A 13,400-nucleotide genomic window follows, 5' to 3' on the forward strand; every position below is an offset into this window, starting at 1 on the left:
AATTGTCAAATAAACACGATTTGCATCATTGGTTTGCAGCAATGATACACTCGTGTTAAATTAACAATAACGATAGCCACCAACTGACACAAAGCATGCAATAGTCTCTAATACAGAGGATTATGTAATAGTCACTAATATGGAAGATTTAGTCACAAATCGTCACTCCATGAAAGGTCACAAAGACAACAGACATGTCCCTAGAATAGATATAAGATTAGAATGACGGTAAGAGAAAGAGAGACTGGAACAGAAAGTTATATAAGAAAATAAATTAATTACGTACCGTACACAACTGTATACTAATACAGTCAGATCTCTTACCCAACCAATATCGTCAAGCAAGGAAGACATTCCGATCATAAGACAGCTTTATGCATCTCTGTTACTGGTATAAATAGTATTGCCTATTTTAATTATACATAATACTAAATTTAGTTAGAAGTAATATTAGAGCATTATCCTTAGTTAAAAAACACGCTGAAGTCTAGTTATTATTAATAAGTTTGAGAAGAAGAGCAGAAATGCAATAAGGGAGAGGCCTGTGTAAATCTAGCCAATTGCTCATGACCAAGGCTGGGTAGGGATTAGTGACCCCGAGCACCTTGCAGGATGGCCAAGAAAGGCTTAAGGGCTTGGATCTGTAAAAATCTTGAGGCAAACCATTTGAGTTCAGTGTCTAACTAACCTGTTGCATCTCAACATTCTCATAGACTTGAATAATAACCAGAATAAATGGTCTACTCAATTCACATATAGCTTATTACTAGTTCACCTATAGTTGTTGATTTATCTTTATAGTATGAATTAAGTTAATATAATTAAATCCAAGTATAATAAACATAGTTTCATTTATGCATAACTATTTAAACTTACTTGGGGACATTGCAACTTAGCAAGGTGAAAAAGTCACTATCCACTGTTCATTAGTTTTGAAAGAATGTTCCATCTACAAACTGTGATATAGTGACAGTTTTATAAAGCCTCACTTTAATCTAAAACTAACAGGTGGAAAAGACAAATATGCCCCCTTACATGAATTTAACATGCAACACATACATACAAAATTGGAAGGTTAAAAACAAACCTCAACCTGGTTTTTTAAAAATAAAATTTTCTTAAAAATAACTTTCAAATTGTTAGTGCCAACATCACTTTTCAAGACTTGGTTGAAGTGGAATGCCTTTTTACTAGCATTGTCCATTAACATGCATAGAAATAATTAATAAATTTATTGCGTATATTTCTGATGTTATTTATTCTATGATGTTGTAGAATGCAAGTTGAGGTGAGCAAGTACACAGAAGGGTCAAAAGATAGAATGCTGCGACCTAATGGATTGCCAGAATCATTGATTCGATATGATGGTAGGCCTAGATTAATGTTTACCCATATTTTCAACTTTGTGAAATTGGTTTTCTCTGGTTCTATACTCTACATCACAAGTCTAGCAAGGTACAATTATTCAGGAATTTTTACTCAGCAAGATGAGAATAACAAATTTTCCTACTATATCCATCTTGACTTTGTTTGTTACAGCTCGTCAAAAAGATATGGCTTTCAGTTCTGTAACAGAGCTTGTGCAAGTGGTAAAGCATCCCCATCCAGTAGCTCAGCCAACAATTCAAGAGAATACTTGTCAATCTGAGGAAAGTGTATCACCATTGCATCTAGAGTTAATAACCAATAAGGCTATGGAGAAGAGGAAATCTAGCACTGCAAGTCTATGTACTTCACAAACAACTACTATAAGAGAAGAATCATTGATATCAACTGATGTGGGTGATGCCAGACAAAAGCAAAGCAAATCTGGAAGATTGTCGCTAATGGGGTAGGTTAAGACTTTGACTTCATTTCATTACAATATTATGCCTTACTGTATTTGATTTGATTTTTATGCTTGATATCAACTGTCCTTTTGCAAAGTGATTTTCTTGATAACATGTGATTCACCCTTCATAATTCTCTTTTATTGATTCTCATACTTACATGTTAATATAATCTAATTTGATTAGATGCAAAGAAGAGCAGTGGAATATTTTTTTAGGAAATATTTATTATTTATTATATCAGTACATTCCAGCTTATTTTCTTACTACAGACTATTACTTATTTCATTTGTGGCGCATTTCTGAAAGGAAAATTGTTATTATTAATATTAAGGTTAATATTATGAAATGCAACTGCAGTGATGAAACTTTATGTAGAAATCTATGAAAATAGCAATTTATAAGCTGTATAGTCACTATTAATAAGCACAAAGAGTCAGAAAATGGTCTTTAAACTTACAATATTACCAAAAACAACACACAAAACCAGGCTATATACCTATCTATTTTTTTGAATTAACTATCAAACCAACATGAGACGATACATAGAGAATTCAGCTTTCTGCGGTTTATTGAATAGTCCAAACTCAAATAATAAATTAATGCTGCTTTTACATGATAAACTAGAAAGCCTCACAAATTTCCTATTTCATGTTTCTATTATGCCTCGTCATTAAGCAAAGGCCTGACTTGTCAGTGTAATATTACTGCTTATTCTTTCAATTAGTGATTTGGAGAACATCACATTCATCCTATACATGTGATCTTTTCCTCATGAATTTTTGCAATTTTGCAATTTTTGTGTATTTTTAATTATCAAAATGATTGATAGCAATTGCTAAAAATAAATGTCAAACTAAGCAATCAAATCTTAATTAAAAAATTTACAATATTTAATTGTCATACAAAAGTGAAGTTTAACTTACCAGTAAGTATTTTCTGAGTTTTGTTAAGCTGAAAGTGATAGGCAAAATATAAAAAATCAAAACTTCTGGTATTTAAACTAAACTAACCAACAAAGTCTCCTAATTAGTTATCAAATTAAATAGCTAGGCCAAACACTATGCTACTACAACATAGTTTCAAGCCAAACTTTACAATACAATCTAGTTTCAAGCCAGTACAAGTGCTGAGATGGAAGCAGAAATGAAGTATTAGCCCAAATGATAGTCAGTAAATCGATGATTGATATAAAATAAATAAAAATAGGATACAATTTAAAAATGATTAAGTACTGATTTTGATGTGTTGTTAAAACCAATACCCTTAACACACCATGCTCAGCAAATTCCCTAGATACATTAGTAATGGACAGAAGAAAATAAAGGTAGCAGGATGGGAACTGACGAAAATAGACAATAAATATAGCTATTTAAATAGAAAGTATAATTAATTTCAAGCTGACTGTGCATGGGACCCACAACAAAATCATTCATGTACAGCTTCAAAGGAGATTTACTCATTTACAAAGACTGCATTGAGAATCCCTTTCTAGGAAAAATATTTAATAATAGTATGACAGCTTCAACTGGATTAAATTGTCTTCAAACAGCTATACCTATGACTGGGCAGTAAACAAATATTAAATACCCTTGTGAAAAATACAACAGGCTGCACTTAGACAATTCATAGCAGTTATAAAAAGCAGTCTCCGATGTAATGAAATGGCTGCAAGTCATATATTTAAAACGGTATGGCTTTTATAGCCAAAGTAAAAAATCTGATATTATTATATTCAGTCAAATAATAGTAAATTTTATTTGTAACTGATATAATAATCAATTCCTCACAATTTATATTATCAAAAATCAATAATAAATGAATAAAGAGTATGAAATTCAAAGCTTAAATATTGTTGCTAATATGGAATTTGCTTGCAAATTTAAATTGTTCTCCAGCTGAAGCGCAATTGTGATTCTTGTGCATAATTATTTTAAAGAAAATGAGGGTGTTTTCCCTCAATTCCAAGATGTTTCCAAGACGGTTTCTACCCAAAAATTTATCAAGGGGTTTTTAACCAAAAATTTGTCAAGGGTTTTTTGTCCTTGAATTCAGACTTGAAATTTAAAATTCAAAATTGTAAAAGATGAACAATGGTGACCATAAATGAGCCTTGACCTATCTTTTATAAGCACTTTTTCTTGGGCGCTCTATTTATATTAATTGTTTAAACTTATTTTCATTTTTCCTTCCATTTATTTAAAAATACTTTTAAGTTACATACAAAGGCTCCGTTTAATTTTTCTAAAAAAATAAGGTGTCAAAAATATTCAAATAATATTTAAGTGGCCTTTTTTGAAAATGAAATAAATGACCTGTTGTACTACATTTTGTTACCAGAAAATGTAGGTAACAGTAAGCAACTTTTTCAGCTTAGTTTTGCATTTCTCTAAGTTTAGCTCATTATTTAATTGGTTAGTATTGATCAATCAATCAACTCCAATTGATATAATGATTCCCTTTACTAAAGGCTTTCATCAAGTCTTTTTTAATTTTTCTGTTTGTTGTGAGCCTATGCTTGATTTTTGAAGCCTTTAACGTCCCTTTTTGCGTTTTTGAGTGTGTACTTGTTAGCTTTTGGTCTTTTGGTTTTGCTTAAATCATTGCTTTCGGTTTTCCCTTCAATTTGGTCTATCGTAGGGCTTAATTGGATTTGGCAATCAAAAGATATGACCATTTTAGTGCCCAAAAAGTGCACTCTCTAGGTGCAACTACACAAATTAAAATATCATGTTATATTTTAAAGTTGACATTCACCTTTTGAAAAATATAACGTAAATTCATTTTATGTTATGTTTTAAAGTTACTTTATCATTTTAATTTTTCACTTAAAGTAACGATAGAGCACTTTATGTTATATTTTTAAGTTAAGTTGCTTTTTAATTTTTTACTTAATTGACTATATTAACTATATACTTTGATTTAATTTTTGTCTTTAATTTAAAACATCTTAGTAAGTATTACTTGTTGAATGATATTTGCACATTATATATTTATATATATATATATATAGTGTAAATATTATTTATGACCCTTTTAAGTTTTATTTCTTCAAAAATCAAATTGACACTTGCTTAATTCATCACTTAAGTTGTGCATAGCATGTGTATAAACCTATTTACATGAAAATATGCAATTACCTCTAGAGACCACGATTTTGAGCTAAAAGATAATTTTAAAACACATAAAACATGTAAATACATGTGTTTTAAAATGTGCAAAGACTCTCCAAGAGTGAGACTTGCATATTCAAGTGTTTTTAAAACATGCAATTACTCCTAGAGAGTGCGATTTTGCATTAGAGGCATTTTTTAAAACACTTATACATGTAAATAAATGAATATTTGAGTTTTTAAAATGTGTAATGGCACTTGGAGAATGCATTTTACATATGTTTCATGCATTTGCAAATGGTAAACCCGAAATGAAGATTCAAGGGCAAAAAATTTGATGTTTTCCTTCTCCAAGAGCACGTTTTTCATAAAAAATGCTTAGATCTGCCCATATAATGACTTGAAATCCATGCGTTTTTGAGTTTTAATGCATATACATACATTTGGGGGTCATGATTTTGCGTATCCAAGACACAAATGACCTAGATTTCGTAAAGTTTAATAGACCGTGTTTGTTGTAGACTTATCAAAGGGTTTGATATGTATTTTGATATATAATGGACTAGTGTATTCCTATTGACAAACTTAATGTACTTGTTGTAAAATGTATTAACCATATCTCATATCAGTATTGCCAATGTTATTGATATGTTCTGCAGAATGAAAATGATAATATATATATATATGTGTGTGTTGAAACATGACGTAATAGAGACATGACTCTATATGTTCATGTCTCAACATACACATATCGATTCATTAAGTTAACACTAAATGGTGTGTTATATGTAACTCACGGGTTAGACCCGATATCAATGATAGTATAGCAAATGAAGGCACCTGATAACGATTCGGAGATGGCACTTCAATCATGGCTAGTGGTGTGCCGATGTCAATATAATCGCTAGTGTCAAAAAAAACAGTCTAAACTAATTAAATAGATAAAAATAGATTTGAAATACTGCATTGTAATTATTAGTGTATATATATATATATATAAATTAATTACTAGATGTTTCAATACTCAATTGCTAACTTTCTTAACACTCCCTCTTTAGCAATGAGGGATTGAAACTTCTGTATACAATTGAGTAGACATGATTATATCTGATGAAATATGATGTCCGGCAAGAAAACCGGTTTGAATAATCATAATAATTGATTTTCATGATGTTCGGACAAAATTTGGCCTATAACCATGATGGATATCAATGTGTCTGGCAGAGTCAGGCATATAACAATAACACCAATAATTTTCATGATGTCTGGACAAGATTCAACCTATAATCATGATGGATATCAATGTGTTTGACAGAATCCGGCATATAACAATGACACCAATAACTTTCATGATGTCCGAACAAGATCTGGCCTTTAATCATGATGGATATCAATGTGTCTAGCAGAATCCAACATATAACAATGATAACAATAACCTTCAATACTTTTGGTATTTAAAGGTTGGTCATCTATTGATAAGATCATCACCTTATAATAGAGACCTTTAATAAAGAATATGAAAGATCGTCACCTTTCATTTAACAAGTTTGCAAATAATCATTTAATATAATATTCATGAATATAATTTACAAAAATGTAATTACATATTTGTCATACCAAGTTTAGATCTAAAATACTCTATTTTCACTCTTGCAAGAGGTTTAGTGAAAATGTCAGCATTTTGATCATTTGTGTTAACATAAATTAGCTTGATCACATTCCTATCAACCATGTCTCTGATGTAGTGGTAAGGAGTCTTAATGTGCTTGACCGATTGTGGAACATTGGATTTGCTGAAAGTTTGATGCAACTCTGATTGTCACAATGGATTACAATGGAATCTAACTTCTTCCCAAATAATCCAAACAATAGCTTCCTTAACCAAACTGCTTCATGTGCTCCCATGGAAGCTGCCATATATTACGCTTCAGTAGAACTCAAGGCAACTGTAGGTTGTTTTCTACTGAACCATGACACCATTGTTGATCCGAGACTAAAGCAACATTTGGTGGTACTCGTTCAATTTAAGGAACAACCAGCTCAATCAGAATCTGTGTAGCCTTCAAGTTTGATTTCAACATTTCTATACTTTAGTCCAAGACCAATAGTGCCACGTAGATATCTCAAAACATGTTTATCCACCATCAGGTGTATTTTCTCAGGTTCACACATTAAGTGACTCAGAACATTCATAGCGTAGTAGATGTCAGTTCTAGTGTTAACCAAAAACATGAGAGATCCAATAATCTATCTATAGAGGGTAGGATCAATAGCTTTTGAATGTGCTGCTTCCTCTTTTAGCTTGTGTAAATTAGTTTCCATTGGAATTGCAAGTGGCTTGCTGTCCATCTTCCCAAATCTATTCAAAATATCTTGAGCATATTTTCCTTGGTTTAAGAATATGTAATCTTTCTTTTGACATACTTCTAGACCCAAAAAATAATGTAGCAGACCTAGGTCTTTCATGTCAAATTCAGCAGCAAGCTCTTGTTTGCATTTAGTAATCAGATGATCTTCACCTGTTATTAAGAGATCATCAACATAAAGAACCAATATAATCATATCTCCATTAGATATCTTGAAGTAGATGTTAGGATCAACTTCATTTTTAGAGTATCCTAATTTGATGAGATAACTGTCAATTCTTTCATACCAAGCTTGAGGGGCTTGTTTTAGGCCATACAATGCTTTCTTTAGTTTACATATATAAAGATTTTCATTTTTTATCACGAAACCTTCAGGCTGTTCAATATAGACTTCTTCATTTATGACTCCATTTAAGAATGTAGTTTTCACATCCATTTGATGCACCTTCCATCCTTTTGCTGCTGCTAAGGCAAGAATTTTCCTGACTGAATAAAACGAGCAACTGGGGCAAAAGTTTCTTCATAATCAATACTATCATTTAGGGCTTCAGATATCATTGTATCATTTAGGGCATCAATTACCATTGGATCATTTAGGGCATTAGATACCACTGTATCATTTGGGGCGTCAATACCACTGTATGATTCCTTTTCTTTGGATTGCTTAACTGCGGCAATAACATAAGATTAGAAGATATGCTCTTAATCATTATTTTTATAAATAAAAGATTGAGATAACAATCCATCAAATAAATCTATCTCTCGCAAATAAATATATTCCACGTTCAGTAAGAAGATCTACTGATCTAACTGGTTGCCAGTTATATTGATGATAAGAGTTGCTTTCATTTAAAGAAATAACTGTAATGATAATACAACTCAATTAATCTTACCTTCTACTTGAATATATATATATATATATATACACACACACACACTTGTTGTCATGTCCCCATTTTGGAGGCAATTTGATTTAATTAATTTAATTAATTAGGTTGTCCAAAATAATGAATATTTTATGAGGATGACTAATTAATTATTTTAATTAAATAAATAAGTGGTATTAAGTTAATTATTTATAAAGTTATCAAATAAATAAATATTGAAAGGTAACTTTATATTTAATTAATTTAATAAAGTGATTTGAATTATAAAATATTTTATGAAGTCACTTATTAGATAAAACAAAATAATGTTCTAGAAGCTTCTGGAGAAAATGGAGGAAAAAGAATAAATAGGCACCCCGGGCTTCATTCTAATCATCCAGATTTGTTGTTGTTGATGTTGATGTTTGTTGATGTGCATTGTGGAGCCTAGGGTTTCTGCAATAGTCACAACTGGCCATTGAGAACGAAAACTCTCAATTGGTACGCAATTTTGAGGGTGTGAAATATCACTATAGAGTGCTGTTGTAATTGTCATTTCGTATCAGACCTATCATTCATTAATAGATATATCATTCATTTTTACATTCCTCACAATGGTATCAGCAATCCATGGCTTTAGTTGTATTTAATCATGCATGTGATTAGCGTACTGCTGTAGGGGAGTATTGAAGTTAGATATTTAGTGTTGCATTAGTTTTCATTGGCAGCTGTAGGTGCATATTACTTTACCAGCAATCATCATATTTTGATATCTTTGTAAATGCCAAGAGTCTTGGCTAACTTAGTATGAATATTGTATTGGATACTCATTCTCAATTAAGGAGATACAATTGCTGGTCATTAATAGTTGTCTTTGAGTGTTAATATATCATTTTTTATCAGCTAGTTAGCTTGCATACCAACTGTTTGTTAAAATACCAGTTGGTTGTAGGTGATCATTTTCATGATTAGAACTCATATATGCATTCACTATTGCCAAAATTAGTTGCATATTTATGTTAGGTCATTGTTTAGACAATTTGGAGTCTTTTGTAAGCATTCTCTTTGAGGCAAATCCAAACAAGAATCACTGCAGCAATCTGAAAAGTTATATCAGTCAGAGGACCCTTGCTTGCAAAGTGTTTGACAAAATGTCAAACAACTGAAGTATAAAGATTTTTTGGTGTTTGAAGAAGTTATAACCTATTGGGGTTATTTCACTTGTTTTCGACAAACGTTTAAATGCATAGCTTATCTTTATCTGATGCACATCCAACATCTTGTGGAGAGGGGAAACATTATCAGAGGCTTAACCACTCAACCTCGGACCATAACTTATCCTCTCACAATCTCTAATGAGAAAGGCCCTCCCTACTCGGAATAGACATGGAACACCTTGTCATCCACTGAGCATCTTGGTATCTAATCACACCACTCGACTTGACAGTAGGAGAATTCAATAAACGTGATCATGCATGAGCTATTAAATGATTCTTTTTAAAAGTAATAAACATTGTTATATCACATTTGATTCTGTTTCATGTTAATGCAGATTCCTTTCTTTCACCTCTTCACCCTTTTCCTTGGCTATATAGCCAGGTGAGTCCTAGGTGTTGGAATCTTAGAGCAAATGACTCTGTCAATTTATTCATGAAGATTATATACTTCTAGCATTTCACAATCTGTGATTACACGATTATGTTCTTAAAAAAATAATTGCAGAAATAACTATCATCTGATTCCAAGGTCTATTGGCAAAGATAACTTATCATTCCATGTTATAGACACTTCACTGTGCTTTTTGGTTTTCAAAGCATGTGTACATGTAAGTTCATGGACTGAAACTTCTAATTTTTCTAGTTATTGTTGATTTAGATAATAGGGGATATTTTATCAACTAGGTTGTTGATATTTTGTGAAAATATTTAGTATCTAAATTGATATTAAAATTTGGAATTTTCAATTGTATATTCCCTATGTAATTTCCAAATATCTAAGTTCAAATTATTATTGCGATATCTTCTGTTTTGCTGCTATATTGTTGTATCAAGAATTGCAAAACATCAAAAATAAAGAAATCAATTCTTCATCACAAATTGTTCGAGAGCTAGCAGAGCTCATTATAGTAGTATCGGAGCTTGCTTGCAAAGTGTTTGATGAAATGTCAAACAACTAAATTATAAAAGAGTTTGGTCTTTGTTGGAGCTATAATTAGTTGGGGTTATTACATCGAAACTTCCTTTTTTCTCTCGATTCATGCATGTTTTGCCACCAAACCGAGTCCTTACTCCGAGTTTCATCTTCCCTTGTTTGCTCATTCATTTTGTGGTCAAATCCAAGTTCGATCAATCCGCTCTAAACCATGGTGGAATTTTTGAGAAGTTTGAATTTTGTTGGGCAGATTTCCCAAGATCTTGGGAATCCCGACCTTATTTTGCATGCTGAAACTCCCAACTTGCTCACTTCAATTTCTTCAGCTTGGAAGGCGAGAAGATTTATATAAAATGTAATATTTAAATATTTAAGATATTTTCTATAACTACTGTCAGGATGTTTGAGAGTGGTTTCAGGTTCATAGGAGTTATAATAAAGGTTTTAGGTTTTGGGAGTTTCTAAAAAATTCTAGACTTAGCCAAATTTTAGGATTCAGCACACCTCTAGTACAACACATGAGGAACGAATAAAACTAACAACCATTTGTAACTGCATGAATACAATATCAACCATTTCCAACAGCATTCAAGGGAACATTTGAAATCAGAAATTGACCACCACACACATAAGTTAGATTCAGATCAGGACCAGGAACATTCCTATTGCAGATCATCATAATCATTTTGTGGATTCGCATTAAATCATAAATATCCAAGACCGATCCATACATTCAATTCGATATTAAACTTCCTTGTCAAGATGGATATAATAGATACATCCTTTATAATATCAGATTGAAGCTCACTTCATCCATTTTAAAATAGTTCTCATAGCATATTTAAGACAGTATCGGACATATTGAGATCACTCTTTGCTTCATCAGCATTTATGTTACATAAGCATTTGATATATTAAGTCATCTCTATTGTTCAAATCAATCTCCATTTATAGTGCAACTATACCATTATCAAGTATTATATGAGGTTTAGTGTTTGGCAATATAACTCAGGCATAATACCAAGATAGCCAACATTTTTATTAATCAATCTCTTCATGAAGGATATTGTTACTACACATATTTGCAAGTCATATTGACCAAAGAATAGAATAGAACGAAGTCTCTTGCAATTTACGGTAATATAACTCAGGCATAATACCAATATAGCATTTGTATTAATCAATCTCTCCCTTAAGGATATTGTTACAATGCATATTTGCAAGTCATATTAACAAAGGATAGAATAGAAATAAGTCTCTTGCAATCAGGTCAGACCCTAATAAATTGCATAAGGGGACATTACAGCGTTGCATGGAGACACAATTCTGTAAAGAAATTGCCCTCCCCATGATGTACTACTTAAGTTCAACTTGCTAATGTTACTTCTCTTTTCGCTGTTGGATGAGCACAAGTTTGAGGATTAAGAAAATAGACTGTTAATGTTTTGTTTTTCTTACCCTAAAATTTCATTAGCCTGAATTCATAAGGTGAGATGGTTTCATATTGTTTTTTTTTCTATTTAATTTTTTCCTAGTTCTATTGTATTATATTATATTTTTTTTTTCATTTTGTAATTCAATAGGGAATTATTCTTGTGTTCTTGGAGGGTGCTTTCTATTTTGTCTTTCATATCACATTGTCCTTCTCTAGAATGTGTCATCCAGTGAAATTTCGGTGTGAGAATCATCATCCATAAACTATAAGAAATAAAGCTTCAATCTGATCTTTAATGTAGAAATGTAGATTTTCAGTTTGTTACATAAATTTATGGTGAAATCTAACAACTCTATGATGCTGCAGATTAACAAGGAAGTCTCAAAATCAGAGAGATAACCATGAACTTCAACCAACCATTGAACCTGAGATCTTGATGACCAAGGATGATGAAAAACCTGATAGCTTGGACAGTTTTGAAAGACAGGAAGAAATTCGACAAGGCATTGATTTAGCTACAACTTTAGAGCGTATTGAGAAAAATTTTGTTATCACGGACCCAAGGCTTCCAGACAATCCTATTGTTGGTTCAAAACTCAAGCAATGTTTATAATATCATTTAACTTACGTATATGTTGTTTTCCTTAAAATGAAATGAGAGTAAATACCTCCACTATCGGATTTCTATTATTTTCATGAAAAGTACAGGAACTAAATATTGGAACAATTTCCTGATAATACACTTCTCTGCAGATATTTGCATCTGATAGTTTCCTGGAGCTCACAGAGTACACTCGTGAAGAGATCCTGGGACAAAATTGTCGGTATGGTACTTATACTTTGGATGTATAGGCTTGAAAAAGTGTGGCTTTTATTTATCTGTTCTTGGTCATAATAAAAAAGATGGGCTGAACAATAAGAACTGGTTCTTTTATATTCCAGTTTTTTAGAACCTCAATAGGGGAGTGTCCTTCAATGCCTCAGACTAAATGATCAATAGATCCCTGAACTGAAATCAAGGTCAAATATTAAGTACTCTAGAGTATGGTATCAGAATTGAAACAAAACTGTAATCTCAATCTAGGATTTTTGAATATGCCCTTGTAAATACATTATATTGAGCACTTTGCCAGAAGAATTTACAATGCTTGCTGAAAAGAAAGAGTTTATGTAGAACAAGCACCACACAACAGAAGTAGATCCTTGATCCCATCAACAATACCCCCTAGTTATTTCATATGTGGTCAAATTAGAGCTATTTCTCTTGAGATGGAATTGAAACTTTATTAACAATTGTATGGATCATATGGTAGCAAAAATATTTTGTAGTATTGACAAGAAACCAAAGAGTAAGTGTTTTCTAATCAATTAGGAAAAGCTTGGGAAATTGTAAGCCCTGAAAATTTATGAAAAAGAAGTTAAAATGCAAATTTTTAATTTAATGCCAAATGAGTTGTTATGGTAAATTGATGTTGTTGTAGTTGTATTAAACAAAGGAGATAAAAGATCCTTATATAGATTTACAAAGATGATGGTTCTAAAAGAAACAATCATGAACGAAAGAAAGAAATAGAAACTACTTAATAAAGAAAAAACTAAGATGACTGTAAAAGAAACATTATAATATTCTAGTACCGTCC

General features: G+C 31.6%; 1 protein-coding gene across 1 annotated transcript in view; it reads left to right on the forward strand.

The window, feature by feature from the left end:
• The window catches only part of LOC149563779 (phototropin-2-like), a 411,881-nt gene that overhangs the window by 30,892 nt on the left and 367,589 nt on the right, over positions 1–13,400 (forward strand). Inside the window, exons 4-7 of the mRNA XM_089826907.1 lie at positions 1,276–1,367; positions 1,540–1,831; positions 12,127–12,343; positions 12,514–12,584. Of these exons, the coding sequence (XP_089683033.1) occupies positions 1,276–1,367; positions 1,540–1,831; positions 12,127–12,343; positions 12,514–12,584 (672 nt within the window). The remainder of the gene's footprint in view (positions 1–1,275; positions 1,368–1,539; positions 1,832–12,126; positions 12,344–12,513; positions 12,585–13,400) is intronic.

This window comes from Cupressus sempervirens, chromosome 4 (genome assembly GCF_028749045.1).
Source record: "Cupressus sempervirens isolate cs-2001-9-10 chromosome 4, ASM2874904v1, whole genome shotgun sequence".
Classification (NCBI taxonomy): Eukaryota; Viridiplantae; Streptophyta; class Pinopsida; order Cupressales; family Cupressaceae; genus Cupressus; species Cupressus sempervirens.